At 44.0% G+C, this 21,519-nt stretch overlaps 2 protein-coding genes across 8 annotated transcripts in view; one reads left to right on the plus strand and one right to left on the minus strand.

Moving 5' to 3' along the window:
- Evl (Enah/Vasp-like) overlaps positions 1-21,519 on the minus strand; it is a 148,781-nt gene that overhangs the window by 60,915 nt on the left and 66,347 nt on the right. The window contains exon 1 of one of the 7 annotated variants that reach the window (XM_041633078.1): positions 11,097-11,118. The exons of the other annotated variants lie outside the window; for them this stretch is intronic. Coding sequence (XP_041489012.1) covers positions 11,097-11,107 — 11 coding nt within the window. The 5' untranslated portion in view covers positions 11,108-11,118. Of the gene's footprint in view, positions 1-11,096; positions 11,119-21,519 lie in introns of those variants that run through there. 7 annotated transcript variants of the gene reach the window in all.
- On the plus strand, positions 17,274-18,241 carry LOC121434275 (60S ribosomal protein L6-like). The gene has a single exon (XM_041633086.1). It carries the CDS (start codon positions 17,289-17,291, stop codon positions 18,189-18,191), a length of 903 nt encoding a protein of 300 aa, XP_041489020.1. The 5' UTR covers positions 17,274-17,288; the 3' UTR covers positions 18,192-18,241.

The following is a 21,519-nucleotide window of genomic DNA, read 5'->3' on the forward strand; positions in this document are numbered from 1 at the left end:
TACTTTGGAGATTTTATAAAAGCTATTTATGTGGTGGTGGTACATGCCTTTAATCCCAGCACTCGGGAGGCAGAGGCAACCAGTTGGATCTCTGTGAGTTTGAGGCCACCCTGGCCTACAAATTGAGTTCCAGGACAGCCAGAGCGGTTACAGAGAAACCCTGTCTTGAAAAAAATAAAAAACAAAATCTATTTAGAGCTTATGTGCCCAAGACTGTAAGTTTCTGGAGGCCAGGGCATGTTTGAACTGTCAGACTGTATATTCACTTGATAAGCCAGCGCCCTTGACTTGGCAGCCTAGAATTAGAGAGTGTTGGAGAGTGTGGTGACACATGTCCCAAGTCAAAAAATTGGACCAGACTCTGAGGCAACTCATAACACCCTGGCTTGTTTGCTTTCAACATACAACACCAAAAGTGATCCCTAAAAGTGTCTGAGACAATCATTAAAGAAGCCCTTGCCCCACAACAGTTGGGAGCAAGACAGCAAGACAGTCCATCCTAAGAGCCTATTTGGTGGCTCTAGGATGAAGCAGGGCTCCTACTGATCTACTGAATTTCAGATAAGAGGCTGTGGATAAAGCAAATAGGGGTCTTAATTCCAAGCTCTCTGAGAAGCTAATCACTTCCTAATATGGTAGAACATTGCATGGCAAAGCCTACAATAATATGGTGGGCACTCAAAACCACCAATATGAAGTTGTCATTCCATTTACTCCCACTTCACACTGAGTGACATAAAGTTTATGGAGAAATGTCACTGGATGGGAGCCCATCTGGAGGCGTCTTTCAGCCTCCCTCACTGTCCTCATCACTCTCACATGCTCCCCCTGCACTGCTCCCACCATTCTACTCTAACTGCCTCCTCCAGGGTCAAAGCCACCATGGATTGAGACACAGCCCTAGCTCGGTGCCCTCCACACAGCTTTTTCTTCTTTTATGAACAGAAAACACGGATATGAATGAATGTTGGAGAAAGTCAGAGAGCAAGCTATCTCACCATTCTGCCACACATAGTGGAGGTACATGAGTGCACATAGTGAGTACTCAGGGTAGTGATCGTGCAGGACTATCTTTTGAGTTTGCTAGAGATGAAAGCGAGGCTGAGGAAGCAGGACAGATGTGAACCAAATGTGATTAGCACCCAGCTAAGAGGATCCTGAATAAGGAAAACATCAGTTCAGAGAAGCAGTAGCTATGCTTCCAGGTGGACTTGGTATGCAGTTTCCTTCCATGTGCCTTGTGTAGCTACTATTGCCTCCTTATTCTTTCAACCCCCAAAGAGACATGTAGTGGGGCAGATTCTTCAACAGGACTTGGAGAGGGACTGTTGGGTCCTGTCTTTGTGGAGCATCCCAGGTGTACCAGAGAGTATCTTGGAGGTCCACTGCAAGGATTCCCACCCTCAGGTCTCACTGGGAATTTCTGTGCTGGGTCTTGGAACCCATTAGCCACTGGGTCTGATGCACAGATTATTGTCTCTGACTGGAACCTAAGGTCCTTAACAGGGTGTCTGCTTGATATTTACAGTGCCATTCATCTTTGTGGCTCCAGCCACTGGGACCAAATGATTGCTCAGCAAATGCATGCTGGCTCCTACGTGTACAGAGTTCTATTCAGTGTCCTATTTCTTGGTGTTCAAAGAGATTTGTTGGGAATGGGGATGATGATGTACCTGAGCTCTGGCTATGTCTACTTTCTCTCTCATACACTCATTTTAAAAGGAAAACAAGCAAACACCCCATTTACTGAGTGCATATCAAACCCATTTCCCTGCTTAGGTCTTAAAAGACAATGAGCTGCTAGGTGGTAATGACGTACACTTTTAATCCCACCCAGTACTCGGGAAGCAGAGGCAGGCAGATCTCCATGAGTTTGAGGCCAGCCTGGTCTACAAAAGCTAGGTCTAGGACAGCTAGACAACTAAGACTGTGGTGTAGGAGGTTCTTTTGTTCATGTGTTGCTTTCATTGGTTAATGAATAAAGAAACTGCTTTGGGCCTGATAGGGCAGAACTTAGGTAGGTGGAGAAGACAGAACTGAATGCTAGGAAGGAGGGCAGAGTGAGAGACACCATGCATCTTACGCCATGTTACGCTAGTTAGAATCTTGCCAGTAAGCCATAGTCACATGGCAATACGCAGATTAATAGAAATGGCTTAAATTAAGATATAAGAATTAGCCAATAGGAAACTAGAGCTAGGCTGAGCGGTAGTGGCACACACCTTTAATCCCAGCACTTGGGAGGCAGAGGCAGGGGGATCTCTGTGAGTTCAAGGCCAGCCTGGTCTACAGAGTTAGTTCCAGGACCTACTCCAAAGCTACAGAGAAACCCTGTCTTGAAAAAACAAAAAACAAAAAAACAAACAAACAAACAAACAAAAAAAGAAACTAGAGCTAATGGGCCAAGCAGTGTTTTAATGAATGTAGTTTCTGTGTGGTTATTTCGGGTGTAAGCTAGCCAGGCAGCAGGGACAAACAAGTAGCCCTCTCCTTGTAACCAGACTGTTACACAGAGAAACCCTGTCTCAAAACAACAACAAAGGCAATCAGCTATGTTAGATAAAAGCTGTAGTCCCTGTCCCTAGATGGAGTGCATATACTGGGTCTGTGATGTTCTTTGACCTAGTACAAGATGCCACCAGTGTAACTGTCTTGGCAGGATGGAAGATATTCTAAAGAAGCACTTGTGCCCCTCGCCTTGGCTTTCAGATGGCTTAACAGCAGACCTTAAAGAATTAAAATTTCCTGAGGAATCTCATATGGGGGATGGGGGGGAGGAAAGATTGTGTTAGCCAGCGGAGGAACTGGTCTCCTATTAGAGATTTTACAGTTCTAACAAATTATCAGGATAGATCTGAGTAAAACCATGATAAATCAGTGATAGGCCTTGACCAGGATGGCTTAATTATGCATATCTCTTGCCCTTATTTAAACCTAATCCTGAAGATAGTTCCCTCAGGATTAACTTGAGGGTCACCGAACCTCTTCATTTGTTCCTTTTCCCAATGTGGCCACAATGAACAAATCGTCTTTCTTTGCTTTTCACTACTGTCTCTTTTACAGGCATACTCAGGTGAACCTAGCTATTAGAAGACTCAAACACTAAGGTCTCTGGTAACACCAGGGTAAGAAGAGAGCCCATTTAATGCTGCCCAAGGGATCACCAGAGCTGCTGTGAGAAAGAAGCAAACCTCCCCACCCAAAAAAGAAAAGATAGTGAGCCAATTGAGGAGTTAAGAGAGTCAGTTAGTGACAGGGCAATACTGGACACAGAACCTTACTGCTTCCCAAAACCTCGACAGGGAGATGAGGAAATTTGCATCACATTACCATGTCCCGGTTCAGTAACAGAGAAACACCTGGAATCAGAGTTACTGACAAACATTCTGTTGTAATAGTTTGCTTTCCATGGGGGTGACAGGCTTGCTGCAGTCAGTGCCTTGCCCAAGCCTATGCTGATGTACAAAAGTGCCTAAACTTTTGCTTACTCCCCACTTTTGCCATGTGATGGGCTTTTCTACTCTATTTAGTTAGCAAAGGAGAAAATCCCCAAATTCAGCTTTGTCTTGTTATTTCGAAGCTGCTTTGAAAATGCCAAACCTGCAGAGATGCAGAGAACACACCCTTGGTCCCTCTTATCTAAACTGTCCAGCTAACAGTCTGGCACATATGATTTGCTTTGTGTGCATGTATGTTTTCTTTTAGATTATTTTATATATATGATTATTTTGCCTGCATGCATCTATATGTACCAAGTATGTGCCTGTTGCCCACAAGGCCAGAAGAGGGCATCAGACCCCCTGGAACTGGGGTTACAGATAGTTGTAAGCTGTCATGTGGGTGCTGGGAATCGAACCCTGGTCCTTCACAAGAGCAACAGTGCCCTTAACTGCTGAGCCAACTCTCCCACCCATGTGTGTATTTTCTTGAACTATATGAAATTTCAGACATGGCATTTCAAACCTCGGTTCCTAAGCATACAATTCTTTAAAATAAGGATATACTAGCTAGGATATAGCTCAATGGAAAAGCACTCACCTACAATCTGAAAGGCCCTAGGTCCCATGCCCAGCACAATAAAACAGACATTCTAACATATAATTGAAACATCATTATTATACTAAAGAAAACAATAATTTTTTTCTTTAAATCTAATACAGAGTCTATACTTTTCCAATTATGTTTTTGGAAACTTTGGACCCAGAATCTACTCAGGCCTTTACATACAGCTGTGCTATTTCCTTACTCTAAGCTAAGCTGCCCGGTTATTTTTGTTTTCATTGATACTAATGATTTTTGAGAACAACGTGGGCCCCATTGTTTAGGCTGCCCTCCTCCCATTTCTGTATGGCATATGTTAGGAGGATGATGGCATCTATCCCAGCACCGAAGTGGTACAAACGTCAGGCTACCTTCTGTTTGAGGAAAGGAATTTAGGGTGATCACCAGATTGTCCATTGAAATTTACAACCATCTACAAGGTGACTCTGTCATCCCTTAATGGGAAAAGATCTTAAACAGGTTTAGCATTGGACTTAAATGGTTATTTTATGGTGTGGCGTAGGATTCCTGCAGTCCAGCAGTTCAGGATGGGCAATGTGAGGCCACATCACAAAGCTGCTGGTTCAAGGTGAATCTGTCTTCCCAGATCCTTGCGCCCCTCCTCTCTGCACTGGAAATGACCACCCCAAATTTGGTTGATTATCAGTTCTCCATGGACTACTCATAGGATAAGTAGATGGCTAGCTTATAGACGGGGTTCTCAAATGATCACAAGCTCCTGCTCATGAAGGCTACGTTTGCACATTATCTACCACTGCTTTGGTTTGGATAAATGTTCTCAAAGACACGTGTTAAAGGATAGGTCCCTACGGTAGCACTGTTGGGAGACAGTGAAGCCTTTGAAGTGGGGCTACTAAGAAGTGCTTAAGGCATTTGGTGGCATGTCCTCACAAAAGACTGCAGGGTGCTGGTCTTCCTTTCAACTGTTTTCATTCTTCTTGGTGTGTGATATGAATGGTTCCACCATGATAGATAGGCCCCTCTTGCCAGAAGCCCAAAGTAACACAGCACCCCAATCCTGGACTGTGAACTAAATACATCTTTTTTCTCTTTATAAGTTAATTACCTCAAGTATTTTTATAGTAATGTGATGTGAACAGTTAATAATTCTGGAAGTCAAAGTAAGTTTTTTTTTCTTTTTCAAAGTAAGTTTTAAGAACATAACAATATGTTGAGTATCTCTGGAAAGTTCCACTGTGAACTTATGAGGCAAGAGCAATAAAGCCTTGGTATCATCATAGATAAAGTTTTGTGTTTTTGGTTTTTCGAGACAGGGTTTCTCTGTGTAATAGTCCTGACTGTCCTGGAACTCACTCTGTAGACCAGACTGGTCTGAACTCACAGAGATCTGCCTGCCTCTGCCTCATGAGTGTTAGGATTAAAGGTGTGAGCCACCACCACCTGGCGATAGAAACAGTTTTGATGCAATTCTAAAGAGATCAACCTCCTAGCCACATTTAGTGGTTCACTAAACTACAGAAATAAAAACAAGAAACTAGGTCTGCATACAGTCCTGTGCAAACCAAGTGCCATGGTCTGATCATCCTTTATCACGATAGAGGCTTTGGGCTAACAGCCTAAATTTCATGTTAAGTCTAGACATCTTTTCTTCCAGTCAGACTAGCTAGAGGTTCAGACTGGGAAGTCACAGGGAATCCAGATGTTTGTTCTTTGTCCTACGATGTCACCATCCTAAATGTATGTACAGCTAGACTCCATTTCTCTCTTAAGACTTGAGGAGTCTCAAAAGAATACCCCAACAAACTGTTAAGAAAATCTCATATTCTTAGACTCACAGCACTTCCTATACCTTCTCATAGCCACCAACTTTATCCCTTGCTTGGAGAGCCACCTAACAGGCCATGTGGACATTAGGCTGCTTAATGCTTCGAAAGCATTTAGAAAGTCCAAGACACTCTGTGATACTAGTCTCTGATTTTGATTAAGTAGAATGGGTTTAGCACAACATCAAGACGCTGGGGAGATCCAGTTTGGGACAAGGACTAGGGCAATGTTCAGCTCTGAGGGTAAATTAGGAGCCTGGGAATGAGTATGGGGTCTCAACTAACACCTCCAATCCTCAACATCAACATGGCCCTTTGACTCAGTTCAACCAACAGCTGAGTAACTTCACTATTTATTAGGCATAGGGACAGACAGAAATGAATAACATAGATCCTGCTCCCAAACAGGCTGGTGGGCAGATCTGAGATAATAGACCCTTGCCAAAGAGGAGTAAAACTTGCTACTGGAAGAGAGTTAGTGTGGAATAACTGAGGTTAAGAACACTCAGAATAAGAGTCTAACCTTGAGTGTAGTTTGAGGCAAGTTCCCTGGAGGAGCTACGATTGAGAGGACAGATGAGGTACAAAAGATCTAGCTGTAATCAGAGCTGTAGAAAGGACACTGGTGTGACCTGGAACAAGCACCACAACAGTGCTGTCTCACTTGAGGGGAAAGCAAGACAAAATCTCAGAAGATGGGGATGACGTGCAACATAGGCAGCTCAACTGGTAGAATGCTTGTCACCCAGAACTTACTCAAGGGCAGCTGTTGGACTTCTCTCCCCAGTGACCCAATTACTGGGCTTGTCTAGTTCTCCCACATTTTCTACTTGGTGCCTGAGGAACCTGATGCCCTGTTTTGAGTGACCAGGAATGTGGTCACTCTGGCCACTGGACCACTGGGGATGAAAGAGGGCAAACATTTTAGAAGTTCTCCTGGGTAATGTGGTTTCAGGGCCCAGAGAAATGAGAAACTTTGTGATCTTTGAGGCTTGCTTGGTCACAAGTTTCTGGGACAGATGACCTTGAAGGAAATCCCAGGGTCTCCTGAGGCTGTTGGTGAGTCAGACTGTGAAAGACTTCATACATCTTCACATACAGGAGATCTGTAGGCCCTGAGAGCAGTGGAGACAACTGTGTCGAGAGTCAGTACAACTTCACAGGGGGCACGATTCCTTCCCCACTCAGAGCAACCACAATGACCGACACTGGAGGAAGTTTCACTGAGCAGCAGCTATGGTAGCCAAGTATCTCCAAGTATAGAGGATCAAAACAGAATTCAACCTAGAGATTCAGTACGTGTGAGTTCCCCTGACGTTATCTGAGGCTTCGGAAAAATCCCAGGGAACTAATGACCAAAAAGTTCCTGCTGTCTCAAAAATGGAATTCTAGCTGGGGTGGAGAGGGAAAACAAACAGTAAACAAAGCCTGAATGAGTCATGCAGTATTTTAGGAGGTGATGAGTGCTTGAGAAGAAAATCCTAAATATGATAAGGATCACTGGGGGACTAGGGATGGGACTGAATCAAACTGGCTCACACTGGAAGGGGCAATCAACTACTCATTTACATAGTATTTCCCCTGAGGCTACACTGTGATAGTGGCTAATTCCTGCTTGTCAATCTTGAGCAAGAAACATTTTAGGGAATGTATGTTGTATGAAGTCCAAAGCCCACAGCTTCTTTCAGGCTGCCTGAATTAAACCCTGTTCCTCAGGAACCACCACCCACCCAAGTCACACCAGATCCCTGTGCTTCCTTCACACCCATATGGGTATACTAGGAAGTCCTTTAGGCTATCCCTCCCACGTCCCTACTGCATCTGGCTACCTCTCTCCACCGCCAGTCTACTGCCTCTGACCTAGATGACTGAGGCAGCTTCCCACGAAGACTTCCTACCTCCTCCACAGTGCCATCTATTCCCACAGTGGCCAGTGTGGATGCAGCCCTGCTTCAGTCAGCTGTCCTTCCCTCCAAAGCTTCTCACAACTTGGGAAGTGAAATCAGACTTTTTGTGTGTACTGACAGGTTCTGTGTGCTACATCCTTGACCCTTATTTCCTTCCATTTTCCCATAGTCACATGACTTGGTCGTCTCTATTCTTTTCCCAGTCCACCAAATTGCTCTCACCTCAGGGTATCTGCTTTCCCTCTCCGCTACACCAGTGTTCATTTCTAAATTTTATGTCTGTCTTATGTAACCATGGCAAGGTTAAAGAAAATGTTCCCACTGAGGACAGCTAAGGTGGTGGCCCGCCATTCTTTCCACATTGCTCCAGCTGCTCTTTTTCTGGCTCTCTTGATTTCTTAACTGTTGTGTGCCCTTCCTCTGCTGGTAGTAAAACTGTCTAATAGCTACAGTAGTCCCTGGTTGACTGATACCTGCTGTGGCCCATTTGAAATCCTTCCGGTGCTCCAGCATTCAGCATTCTCTAAGAGGCCACTTTCTCCCAACAGCCCCAGATGCTCAATGCTACCTGCATTTTGTTGTTGGGGTTTTTTGTTTGTTTGTTTTTTGAGTCTGGATTGCAGCAAATTGCTCACTCTGTGGACCACGTTAGCCTCAAACTGTGGACCACGTTAGCCTCAAACTCACAGCACTTCTTGCCTCAGCCTTTCAAGCACTGGGATCATGAGAATGTGGCTTTAAATTTGTCTACACATTGTCTGTGCTGCATTGTCCTGTACAGAGTATCTCCTCACTCCTTCGTAGCTCCAGTCCCTCTGGTCTGAGGCTGGAGGTCAGCTCTTCCTCCAAGACAGCACAGCATTCAGGAGACTCATATTCCAGCCTTGGATCTACCACTCACTAGTTACACTTCTGGTCCAGTCCTTTCTCCTCCTCTTGGTTTGTTTCTCAATGAAACAGAAATCTAATTGTGAATAATGGTTGTGAAGAATCCAAGAATGCTGTCCCCTAGTTTGTGACCCTGATGTGTGGACAACTTCTAGCTTCGGGGAATAACAAATGTGTAAGAGGAGCTTTCCCTGACTCCTTTATTCACTGAAAGTGGATCCCTTAGAAAGAATCCAATTGTCATGACAGCCCTCTCTGAATTCCTGCATGGATGTGTACTGTGTCACAGGAGGAAGATGACAGAAGCTACACACATAGGCAGTATGTCACTCACTCAGCTGAGGGCCCACTCCTCTTTCTAGATGGGCCGTCTACATGGAAAAGACATAGGATCTTTGGAGTTCTCTAGGTACTGGGGATATCTGCTTTGCCTTCATGCCATTTTCATATCACTCTGTCACTGATCTACTTCAGAGTCTCAGTTGCTGAGGCGGGGGGGGGGGTCCTTTTCCCCCTATTTGTCTTCATCAGGACTGCTGTGAGACAGTGTTCTGTGTCCTGACAAGTGTGCAAGAAAATTCAGCTCCTGTCTCTGACTAGGTGCTTAGAAAGGGGTTCCTGGTCCAGAAGTGGCCTTGGTGGCAGGAAGCCCTCTACAGCCCTACTATGGATGCCAGGGAAGTGGCGAATCTAGATGCTATCATATCTCACATGGACAGTCCCAGTGTCAACTCGTGAGCCTATTTGCACAGACAAGCACACACACAATCTTGATGAAGAAGGGAGACGCAAGAAAACCTGGCTTTTGTCTTACTTTTTGCTACTAACTCACAAGTTAGTCTTGGCCAACTCTAGGTCTCCAGAGCTAGAAATGAGACCACAAACTCATCGTCACTCACAACAATACGATCAGAGGACTTTTCTTCAGCATAAGGCAAGGAGTGAATAAGGAGTATACAACAGTTACTCTGGCTGGAGCGGAAAGTTCAAGGCCTGAAGCTCTGCTGCCCTGGACCTGCAGTTTCTGTCTCCAGAGTGTTTTCCAGCTGCAACTTCTCCAATGTCAAAGAAGTAAAAGGCCTTAAAAAATTCTTGGTGCCTCCTCCCTATTTCCTCCTGGTACTATTTTCGATCACCAGTAAGCTTCCTCAACTGCTCACAATGTAATTTACAACCGAAAATATCATACCTCTGAATAGAAAGCATTCTGTTTTTCACAGCTCCACACAAAAACAAGAACAACAAAAATACCAAAAAAAAAAAACCCAAAAAAACAAAACACCTTGAAGCTACAGAAAAACTACTAAAATGACAGAAAACTGATTGCAAAGGAGGAAAAATAAAGACACCAAAACTCAAGCAACAAATCAGTATTTCCCTAGCCTAGCTGGGCTGCAGCTCCTCAGCAGAGACTAATAGGAGGGGCACCCGTGCTCCCTGGCTGCCCAGGGACAAACAGCAGACTGTACTCATTGTCTTGTTCACTCTAGAAGCTCATTGCAAAACATGTTTCAAGAGCCTGCATAAGGCTCTCTGAGTAAGTTCCAAGCCTGGTCCCTCCTCAACCAGGTGGGCCTTGGGGAAGTCCCGCAGCCTTTTAGAGCCTCAGCACAAGGCACAAGTAGTAACCTTCCTCATCTATCCAAGATGGGGAAAAGAAAACAAGTGGTGAAGCAGCATTTTTTGTTTGTTTTTTCCAAGACAGGGTTTCTCAGGTAGTCCTGGCTATCCTAGAACTCTACAGACCATGCTGGCCTCGAACTCAAGAGATTTCCTGCCTTTAATCACTTGGGATTAAAGATGTGTGCTAGCAAACAAATACTTTTTAAAGTGGGGTATTATTATTTTATGTGAAGACACAAGGCTATAATGATTTAAACAAATAAACTTTCATGTAGTTACAGAGAAAGGGGCACTCATGTCCACCCACATTATAACATAGTTTGCAGATGATTGATACTCAACAATGTTCACCATCGTCTGTGGGACCAGAAGCCAAAGGGGGACAAATCTCTCAACAGGTCATAGCAATGCAGTTTCTAGTATAAAAGGAACTCAGGTCTTTCATCTTGGTCCAGAGTCAGAGCATACAAGCTGCCTCAGGACATTCTGCAAAGAACTTATGAGTCAAAAACACTCCTCTCAGAGTTCAGAATCCCTCTATCCTCCAAGGCAGGTGGTCAATTCTGAATAAGTCTCAAATGATTTGACTCAAGTGATTCAAGGTCATCGGCATCAACAAGCACAGACCAGGAACTGGAAAGAGCCTAGGGGACTGAAGGCATTAACTTGTTTTAGGATTTTGGTTTTAAGTCCTTTACCCTCTGGTCCTAGATGTTCTCATCACTGACTGGTATCCAAGAGGACCAGAGATGACCTCCACAGAACCTTCCACATCCAAAGTCTAGATTTCCTCTTCACACCCCTCTATCCCATTCTGGGTCCTTGTACTTACCCTGGGACCATGGCTGAATGAAGGCTGCACAGGGAATCCTGAGGAGGTGAGTCCTGTGCTCCACCAGGTTAGGTTATGTGGATCAGAGGACCACAGACCCTATGAAGACAGCTACGATTTTAGACTCTAGTTAAAACCAAACAGGAAAAGGAAGCTGAACCAGAGACAAAGGGGAAACAAACCCAAGTGAAAAACTGAAACCTATGTAGAAAACAGCGAAACAAGAAGCTAAGAGCACAGGGCCCCAACAGTGTAGGCGGCTGAGATCTGCTGCCTAGGCCTGAGAATGGCAATCTCAAGCTCATGAGTTTCCTGTTGAAATACAAAAAGAAATAAAAAGAGAGGCAGACTACTCCTATGGAGCTGAGGTTTTTATTACAGATATAAGAGAGAGCACAGGCAGAGGTAGAGGCATCTGGGAGAGTCCAGAGTGGACATGACCAACAAACTGAACTGGGTCATGTCAGGAGAAGTGGAAAAGGAGAGCCAGGAGCTAAGGTGCCAGGAGCAAGACAGGAGACAAGGAGACACAGAGACAAAGAGGCCAAGAAGACTGGTTAGCTGAGGTTATAGGGACAAGCAGCTGGGAGAAGGGTAGCCCAGCCCTAGGCTGGAGATGTAGGGTCAGGGTGGGGCATACCAGTCAAGATGACTCTGGAACAGGAACTGGTGATACTGAGAGAGGCTGGTGGACAGTGTCCACTTTCAAATGTTAATCAGCATCTTAGTTAGCCCTTTGTCCAGAGTTGGAGACCTAACAAAGCTGGTCAGGAGCTGGGGACCAGGCTGTGGTGTTGGCCCCACCAGTGACTATTGGCTCCATTGTCTGGACCACAGTTTCCACTTGACATAGGGCAGGGTCATGGCGGATGACTTCCTACAGGAAGGCTGCTAGACTCAGAAAAGCCTGGCAGGTTCTGAGTGCAAGGGCCTGTACAGTGTGCACAGCTATACCAGACTCTCCATTTGACTCTAGGGTAGAATTTGCATTATGATTGTGAGACACAGTTCTCTAACAGGATACTGCAGTCAGCAATTTACAGCTGAAAGAACTGGAAGGAGGGGTAGCTCTTGTATTTAGACAGCTTTTAGAGTCCTACAGCTTGGTGCGATGGCATACCTGCAATGCCAGCACTCAGGAGGTTCATGGATTTGAGGCCAGTCCAGAATACACATGAGATCTATAAAATAGGAAAGAAGGGCTGGAAGCACAGTGGATACATGGACCTGTGGGCAAACAGATGCACTGAAATATCATTGCAACAATGGGAGATAGCTATGTGAAAGACAGCATAAAGGGCTTGTTCTAACTGAAGACATGAATACCCTTTGAACGTTGAAAGTGCATCTTTTCAAAGGCATTAAAGATCTACATTTCCTGTTAAGCACATGTCAGCTGCAAACCATGTTTTTGACTTGTGGTTTTGCTGGTTGAAGTATTTACTATTCTCCCTTGTGAATTTTTCTTTTTATCTGTGGATTATTTGGAAGTGTATTATTTAATTTTGTTTTGCTTCAAAATCTTTGGTGTTTTCTTGCTTTGTTGCTATTTACTTAGTTCTACTGTGGTCAGAGCATGTCCTTAATCTGACTTCTTTTGTATTTCCAGGTATGAATTCCATTGTTTTAACCTGTATAGAGACTTTTAGGGCCCTGTATATAGCCCAGTTTGGTGAACATATAATGGTTACAAGAGAAAAAGTATTTTTTCTTAGTTACAAGAGAAAGGTAACTAACAATATTAGTTAGGTCAAGGTGGTTAATAAGCGCTGAACTCCTATGTCCTTACTATTTTCTTTAAATATTTTATCAACTGCTGAGAGAAATGTCTTAAAATTTCTAAGTGGCTTAAGGGTGAACATGTCTCTCTCCATCTTCAGTTCTGTTAATACTTATTTTATACATTTTGGAGCTTTTATTAAGAACACTTTCTACTCTATACTCTTTATTGTTACTACTGTAACAACTACAAACTTAATTAGTGGCTTACAGCTGGTCCTAGGTAGGGAGCCACACAGTGGGTGAGAGACAAAGACATGGATAGGCACACCATGCAGAGTGAGGTTGGGAATTTATTTAATGGGTTATGGAAGGGAAGGGGAGAAGGGAGAAGGGAGAAGAGCAGAGAGGCAGAGAGAGAAGGGGGGAAGGAGGGGGGAGAGGAGAGAAGCCACTGCAGCAGCTACCTCTTTGAGAGAGAAACTGAAAAGACAAGACTCAGGCTGGAAGCTGAAGATCAGCTTGCCTCAGCCTCGGATGGGGGAGTGGGCATGGCTTGTTTTTTAAAGCGTCAAGACAGACCATTACAACTGCCACAAGCTGAGTGGCTCTGCTACCTTGAAATGTTCTTTGCTAAACAAATGAGTTCATCGCTTTCCCCCCACTCCCCCACCCCCGCTTAAAGACAGGGTTTCATTAGGCAGCCCTGACTGGCTTGGAATTTAATATGTAGACCAGGCTAGTCTCAAAATCACAGAGATCCATCTGCCTCTATCTCCTAAATTCTAAGATTAAAGGTGTGAGGCAGCTGGCCTGGTAAATCCATTTGCATTTGAATTTAGTCTTACTTAAGTTCTCAGGATGCAGGCAAAATACAGGCATATATTTTCCCCAGAATACCACATGAATGGACTTTAACCCAGGCTCTGACAAAGTTCTTGTTCCACTCTGAAACTTTATGAGCCAGGCTTCTACTGTCTGCATTTCTTTGTTGTTATTGTTGTGTGTGTTGTACATGTGTTCACATATGTGTATGTGTGCACACATGTGAACGACTACACACTTGTGCATACCCATGGAGGCCAGTTATCAATACTGGGTGTCATCTACTTCTTACCATTTTCTATCTTTGTCCTTCACTAAGACAAGGTCCTTCACTGAACCTGGAACTCAACACTTGGTCGAAGAACTACAAGGATCTATCTTGCTCCTTTTCAACCACTGCGATGGGGTTGCAGATGCATGCTGCCACGCCTGTCTTTTACATGGGTGCCAGAGAGCTGAACTCAACTTAGGTCCTTATGTTTGCATGGCAGGCACTTTCTGAGTGCCAGCTTTCTGTTTTGGTTATTTGTCTTGTTGTTGTGACAAAAATCCAAGGAAAGGTTTGTTTGGGCTAATGGTTTAAGAAGTGATCCAGCCAGATGTGGTGGCACACACTTTTAATCCAGTTTTTGGAGGCAGTAGTAGGTGGATCTCTGTGAGTTCAAAACAGACAGCAAATGGGGTCGGGGGGGATAAAACCTCAAGCCCCACCTCCAGAGACCTGCTTCCCCAGTGAGGCTCCATCTCCTTAAATGTTCCACAACCCTTCCAAACAGTGCTATCAGCTGGGACTACAGGTTCAAACATACTAGCCTAAAGAAGACATTTTACATTCAAACCACAATGGGTCTCATCACTCAGACTGAGGTGACTGTCACACATCCTGCAGCATTACAAGGCCTCTAGCATCACCCTTTGGTGCTTATCTCTGCAAAGGGCATTCTGAGCTGGGCTTAGAGAGCATCGCACATGCACAGGCAGCCCCTAGGCAACAGCTCAAGTGGAGCATCCTTACACACAACTCAGCTGTCTCTGTTCAGACCACAAAGCTTCCTCCTCTAGTTTTTACCAAATCTTACTACAGGTAACCCAGAATTCCAGGACTGGCTTCCTGCGATCTCTTTAACTTAGACCATTTTCCCGAAGACAGAAAAGCAGACAGAGGCAGGTGGCTCTGACTACTGTGGAGCTTATCATGGTATTTCTCCTCAAAAATTAGACTCCTAACAACTAAAAAGAGCAAAGATTTGGTATTCTGTGAGCATCTGTACCCTATGTAGATTCTGCTCATTTTACAGTGGTTTTTAAGGTAAACCATCACCATCATTTCATCAAGAACAGAAGCAAAATTAGTTATGGTTATCACACTAGCAAAGGCTTTTGTTTTTTCATTTCCTGAAGATGCTGGCCTATGTGTAACACCCTCTGTGAGAAAGTGCCTTTCGGTTTCCTTCCACACCTCCTCTGTCCTTCACATGGTTCCAGTAGCAGGTGGCTAGAGTGAACCTTTCGGGAGGTCTTTTAACTCAATCCTAGAACGAGGATAGCTATGTAAAATGAGAAAAGATTGTATTTAAAAAGCTACTTGAAGCATTAAGTGGGAATAAGAAAAACAACAAGAAACAAACAAGAACCAACCGACTTTTAGTCTTCACAGAGTTCAAGAGCCCAGCAATCTAGGCAGTGGTTAGAAAAACGACAAAACAAAACACCCAGACAGGTTCACAGACCTGACAAAGACAAGTAAGAAAAAGAGTATAGAGAGAGCAGGATCAAATATAGTGAATTCTCTATAAAATCAATCTTGTAGGGAAAGAAAAATAGAGATAAAATATGTGGACAGTTAATGACAGAATTATGTAGAATTTCAGAGCAATATGAAAGCTCAGATCAGAGCACAAATACAATTAAGAGATAAGTGCACACATGTATCCACATAAACACAGAGTACGTTAAAAGACATTAAAGATAAAGAGGAAATTAAAATAAAAAACTGTCCATGGAAAACCAAACCACAGGCAGAAGAACAAAACCCAGAGTAACTTCTGTGTCCAGAGGCAGTGAGACAGTGAGAGAATGAACATTCAGAGTTGGAGGAAAAAGCTCACACACTTCATAGCTAGTCAGGCTATTGTTTACTTTATTGTTATGCATGTATTGTTTGTTAATATATTATTTTAAAATATGTGCATGGGTGTTTTGCCTGCACATATGTCTGTGTACCACATGCATACTTGGTGCCTGGGGAGGTTAGAAGAGGGCTTTGGAAACCGAGTTAGAGATGGCTATGAGTGACCATGTAGGTGCCAGGAATTGAACTTGGGTCCTCTGGGAAAGCAGTTGCTAAGCCATCTCTCCTGCCTCAATGTATCTATTTATATTTTTAAGTCAAGGTCTCTGTAGATAGCTTAGGCTGACCACAAACTCATGATTTCCTGCTTCTGCCTCCCAAGTGCTGAGTTTTAGAGTGGACCATTGTATCTGCTTAGTGAAGTTTCTTATTACCTAAGGGCTGAGTTTGAATATGCAACAATAATTGCAATCTCTAACTCGGTTTCCAAAGCCCTTTTCTAACCTCCCCAGGCACCAAGTATGCATGTGGTACACAGACATATGTGCAGGCAAAACACCCATGCACATATTTTAAAATAATATATTAACAAACAATACATACATAACAATAAAGTAAACAATAGCCTGACTAGCTATGGACCTTTGAACCAATGGGAAAGAAAAAATGAAGCAAAAGCTACCACACTAATGAGCAGTTACCATCTTGAGTAATAAAAATGTTCCATGACTGGTTGCAGTCTGCTGAAACCCCATTATACACTTCTAATGGGTAGATTTATAATATGTAAATTATATCTCAATAGAGCTATGGTTAAAAACTGCCCCAAATGTAGAATGAAAATATAAACTTTCTGAGTGGGTTATAAAGAAGAGTGGGGCTTTAAGATGGCTGAAGAAAGCCATCCTACCATCCTGGCTTGTATCAGTAATAATTTTCACTAGAAAAGATGTTGCCCAAGCTGATAATTCTCAAGTTACTTCAGCTGTCTAGAGAGTAAACAGAAAACCCAAAGAGGCCAGCATACTTCTGAGGAAAAAGGTCCCCAGAACACAGAAGCTCCTGTGTGCCCTCTGGCATCAAGGCAAGCTCATGAACTAACTCCACCTGAACACCACTGATTCCAAAAGCTGTTTCCCAAGGCTCAGGTCTCCTTACAGCACTCCAGTGTGTTTAAAGAGGATGTAAAGAAAGAGCCAGGGATGGTGTCTTATTATAATAAGACATATATAATAATATAGAATCTTATTAGCATCAGGGAGCAGAGGCACAAAAAACGTTGCCAGGTTAAGGCCAGCCTAGGCTACACAGTGAGTTCCACATCAGTTGGAGATGGCTAATTTGAAATCAAATAAAACCAAAGGAGAATAATGACAAAGAACCACTTCTCATCATCTTCAGGTGCTAGGACTGTTTATTTTTTTTTCTCTGAGTTTGGGGCTGAATTTGCTTTCTACAAATTTAACATTTGTATAGCTCTATGTAAACTCCACTGTAGAAATCCCCATAGTTGAGGACCCCTATCCTGGTCCATCCGAAGGCAGGGTACATCCGAGGGCCACCGCCCAGGGCCCGCTATGGTCGAGGTCACTCACCAGATGGCGGGTGAAAAAGGCGAGAAACCTGATACAAAAGAGAAGAAACCTGCAGCCAAGAAGGCTGGCGGTGATGCCCCTGCCGCTGGTGCAGCCAAAAAGGGTGACCCTAAGGCTAAAAAGCTCAAGAAGGGGAAGCCCCATTGCAGCCGAAATCCAGTCCTTGTTAGAGGAATTGGCAGGTACTCCCGATCTGCTATGTATTCAAGAAAGGCCATGTACAAAAGGAAATACACAGCTGCAAAAACCAAGGTTGAAAAGAAGAAGAAAAAGGAAAAGGTCCTTGCCACTGTCACAAAACCAGTTGGTGGTGACAAGAATGGTGGTACCCGGGTGGTTAAGCTTCGAAAAATGCCCAGGTATTATCCTACTGAAGATGTGCCTCGGAAGCTGCTGAGCCATGGCAAAAAGCCCTTCAGTCAGCATGTGAGACGCCTGCGTGCCAGCATCACTCCTGGGACTGTCCTCATCATCCTTACCGGGCGCCACAGGGGCAAGAGAGTGGTTTTCCTGAAGCAACTGGGCAGTGGTTTACTGCTTGTGACAGGACCTCTTGCCCTCAACAGAGTTCCTTTGAGAAGAACACATCAGAAGTTTGTCATCGCCACCTCTATAAAAGTTGATATCAGCACAGTTAAAATCCCCAAACACCTGACTGATGCTTACTTCAAGAAAAAGCAGCTGCGTAAGCCCAGGCATCAGGAGGGCGAGATCTTTGACACAGAGAAGGAGAAATATGAGATTACAGAGCAGCGCAAGGCTGATCAGAAAGTGGTGGACTCACAGATTCTGCCAAAGATCAAAGCTGTTCCTCAGCTGCAGGGCTACCTGCGCTCTCAGTTCTGTCTGACCAACGGGATGTATCCTCACAAACTGGTTTTCTAAATTGCTGACAACCTAATTAAACAACTTTATGTGTCAAAAAAAAAAAAAAAAAAAAAAAGAAATCCCCATAGTTCAACCCTTACCACGCCCTCTGGCTTGCCCATGGGAGTCACACATACACATCTCTTTCTGGTAGCCACTAATGCATCCTCCATTTTTGAATGTTGTCTACTGAAGAATGCCACACTATGGGACCCTCTTCTATAGCATGGATTCTAATTGTTCTTAATAAAAACCCAGAGTCAGATAATAGGGGGTAAAAGCTGAGAGATCAGAGAAGCAGTACAGCCCGCCACTAGGGAGACCTTTTATCTCTATTGAATCCTCAGACCAAAAGGGCGATCCTATCCTCAAACTGCCTCCTCAGACTGCATCCTCTGACTTCATCTTCGGACTGCACTTCAGACTGCATCCTCAGGCTGCAATGAGCTCCTGTTTCCTCCCACCTTATATTCCTCTCCCTGTCCAGCCATATCACTCCTGTCTCCACCTCCCTAGTGCTAGGATTAAAGCTGTGGGGTCACCTTTGTGTGGGCTCTGTTTCTCTGATAAACTGGATCAATTTCATGTAGCTCAGGGTGGCCTTGAACTAGAAGAGATCAGTCTGCCTCTGTCTCCTGAGTCCTGAGATTAAAGATGTGTACCATCATTGCCTGGCCTCTAGTGGCTGAGTTCTGCACTCTAATCTTCAGGCAAGCTTTATTTCTTAAAACGCAAACAAAATATCACTACACTTTCCTATGCAGCTTTTCACACAGGCTTTCTTCACTTAGCATGTAATATCCAAGTTCACCAAAACTACTGTTTCCTAGTAAGCACAGCAGCTTCTTGTGTCTTTTTCATAGTAATTCACTGTACGAAGCAGTACACAGTATTTATTCATGTAGTTGAAAGCATCTGAACAGCTTACCATTCTTGACAGCTGTCAATAGTCACACACAGATTTTTCCTATCTGGAGAATAAACATTCAAGATGGCCAGTTAGTTAACTAGAGACTTCACTGACAGTAGCTGAACTGCTCTGGTTCTTTCTAGCAATGTAGGAAAGCTACCAGTGCTGGGCATTCCTGTCTGCTATTCTAACAAGTGCATAATGAGATCTTACTGTAATTTTAATTTGCATTTCTTAGTGATTAATGATCCTGTGTATCATGTCACATGCTCATTTGCCCTCTGTATATTTCTTTGCTAAAGGGTTCAAGTCTTTTACTCAATTTAAAACCCGGGTTGCTTCATTACTGCCAAGTATGTGTGTGGTGTGTGTGAATGTGTACTCATGAGCATGCACAGGACAGTGTCTTCCTCTATCACTCTCCATCTATTTTTTGAAACAGGATCTCTCATTGAACCTGAAGCTCACTGACTGGCTGTCTGATAAGCTCCCCTCCTCCCCAACAGATCTGTCTGTGTATAATGCATTATCACTCAGGTGCCCTTTGTCAAGCTAGGCTTTCATCACTAAGTCATCTTCACACCTCAGGTGAGCATCAGTTGATGTGCTTTTCTGGATCTGTTTCTGGACTTTCTATCTAAGTACCAAATCTCCCATAAGAGTGCCCGAACTAAGTCAAGGAGATTTTATAGATTGTAGGTAAGGGGTAATAATGTGTCCACCACAAGCTGGGTTTGTGTCCAAGGATGGCCAAAAGCTGAGTGCTTTTGGTGGGGGGACTTGAGTGGCTGGCGGTATCAGGGGAGGAAGTTGCAATAGTCACCAAGAATGTGGAACTGGACTTTTTGGTGTCTTTCCTTTGTTCAGAGACTCTATGGGGTTTGGAGAGAGAGGGAGGAGGGAGAGGGAAAGGAGTGGGTCTTTCCAGACCATGCAGGGGCAATCCAGAGGCTCTAACCAAACAAGTCATTCTAATAAATCCCTTTTCTATGTAATATAAAGAGAGAGATTGAGGTTGATTTGAGATTGATTTATTCTATACATTCTGTTACTCTAGAGAACTTTGACTACTATACTTGCCTAGCAGATACCCAGGTACCTATTCAATGATGCCTTGAAAGATAAACTTCATGGATATCAAGTTAAGTACAATGTAGTCTGGTCCCTTAATAGAAACAACCAGATAAAACCCATGGGGTCAGAACAGTGAAGGAGGCGACTGTGAGCAGAAGCAGGGTCCTTTCCTCAGTTTGGACAGTGAGAAAGATGAATGCAAAAAGGCAAAGCAGGAAAGAATAAAGACACAGGAGGACTTATGGACCAGGTTCTAGAAAATATCATACTCCATTAATATTCTAAATAATTTCATCAAATGGGTCCTCTTTTTATTATTACCCCTACAGTCTATAAAGCATGGCTCTCATCTAGACTGGAGAGAAAGGTAGTTTTCCCTCTTGGAGGTATTTGATAATGCAAAGACATTTCTGCTTGTTGCAACAGGAGAGGGGACTGCATCTCAGTGAATGAGAAAGAGCAGGGGAGCTGAGGGGCTGGGCAGGGGCTGCATGAGGCAGCCTTAAACATCTTCTGCAGCTTAGGACAGAAGAGAGTGAGAGAGCCAAGGAAAGAAGCAGGCAGCTGCCAGTGCATTTCTGAATTAGAAGTAATACCTTAAGTATTCTGGTGATGATTTAAACTTAAGATAGCCCGCGTCACATGCTTTGTTTAACTCCATCACCACCACATGGCAACAAAGCCAGACAAGCAGAGACCAGTCTTCTGAATTTCTGAAGCCTACCAAAATGAGGAATGATGACCAAGGTCCAGTCCTGTGCCAACAAGGGCAGGACTGCAGGATAAACTCCACAGCACAAAGTCTCATAGCAGCTCTAAGCAATCTGTTCCTTGGGTCCTCAGCAGCTCATGGCAGCAGGACTTCAGTCTCTCTGGAAGGGGTTCACGAGATCCTGAGTAAACCAGAGCCAGGACCAAGCACTCAAAGGAGCCATGAACCAGAGTGTGACAAGGGGTTGAAGGCATGGGGGTGAGGGTGGGGTGGGAACTTGACACTTATGTTTGCACCAGCACTTGAGTAACTTCAGGCCAGTTACCTGGCCTCAGGGTATCCCTGTCCCTCCTGAGAGGGATGCTGCTCTGAAAAACAGGAGTCTATTCTATTTTAAAATGCTCCTTTCCTAGAGCCAATGGTACCGCTTCAAATGTGGCCAACAAAAACTGTTACTAGGGAGGCAGCTGGTAGACCGTAGTTTCCTAGCTTGGTTGAGAGGAGATACACTCACTATGTTAAGGAATTTTCTAAAACACTGAAACCTTTTTTTTTAAATATTTATTTATTTATTATGTATACAATATTCTGTCTGTATTCCTGAAGGCCAGAAGAGGGCGCCAGACCTCTTTACAGATGGTTGTGAGCCA

The sequence above is a fragment of the Microtus oregoni genome, unplaced genomic scaffold, assembly GCF_018167655.1.
Source record: "Microtus oregoni isolate MIOR12 unplaced genomic scaffold, Mior012 000043F_ref0000047, whole genome shotgun sequence".
In the NCBI taxonomy this organism is placed as follows: Eukaryota; Metazoa; Chordata; class Mammalia; order Rodentia; family Cricetidae; genus Microtus; species Microtus oregoni.

What these genes read in the sequence shown, in the direction of transcription:
- LOC121434275 (XM_041633086.1), top strand. Translation starts at nt 17,289, where the DNA reads ATGGTCGAGGTCACTCACCAGATGGCGGGTGAAAAAGGCGAGAAACCT.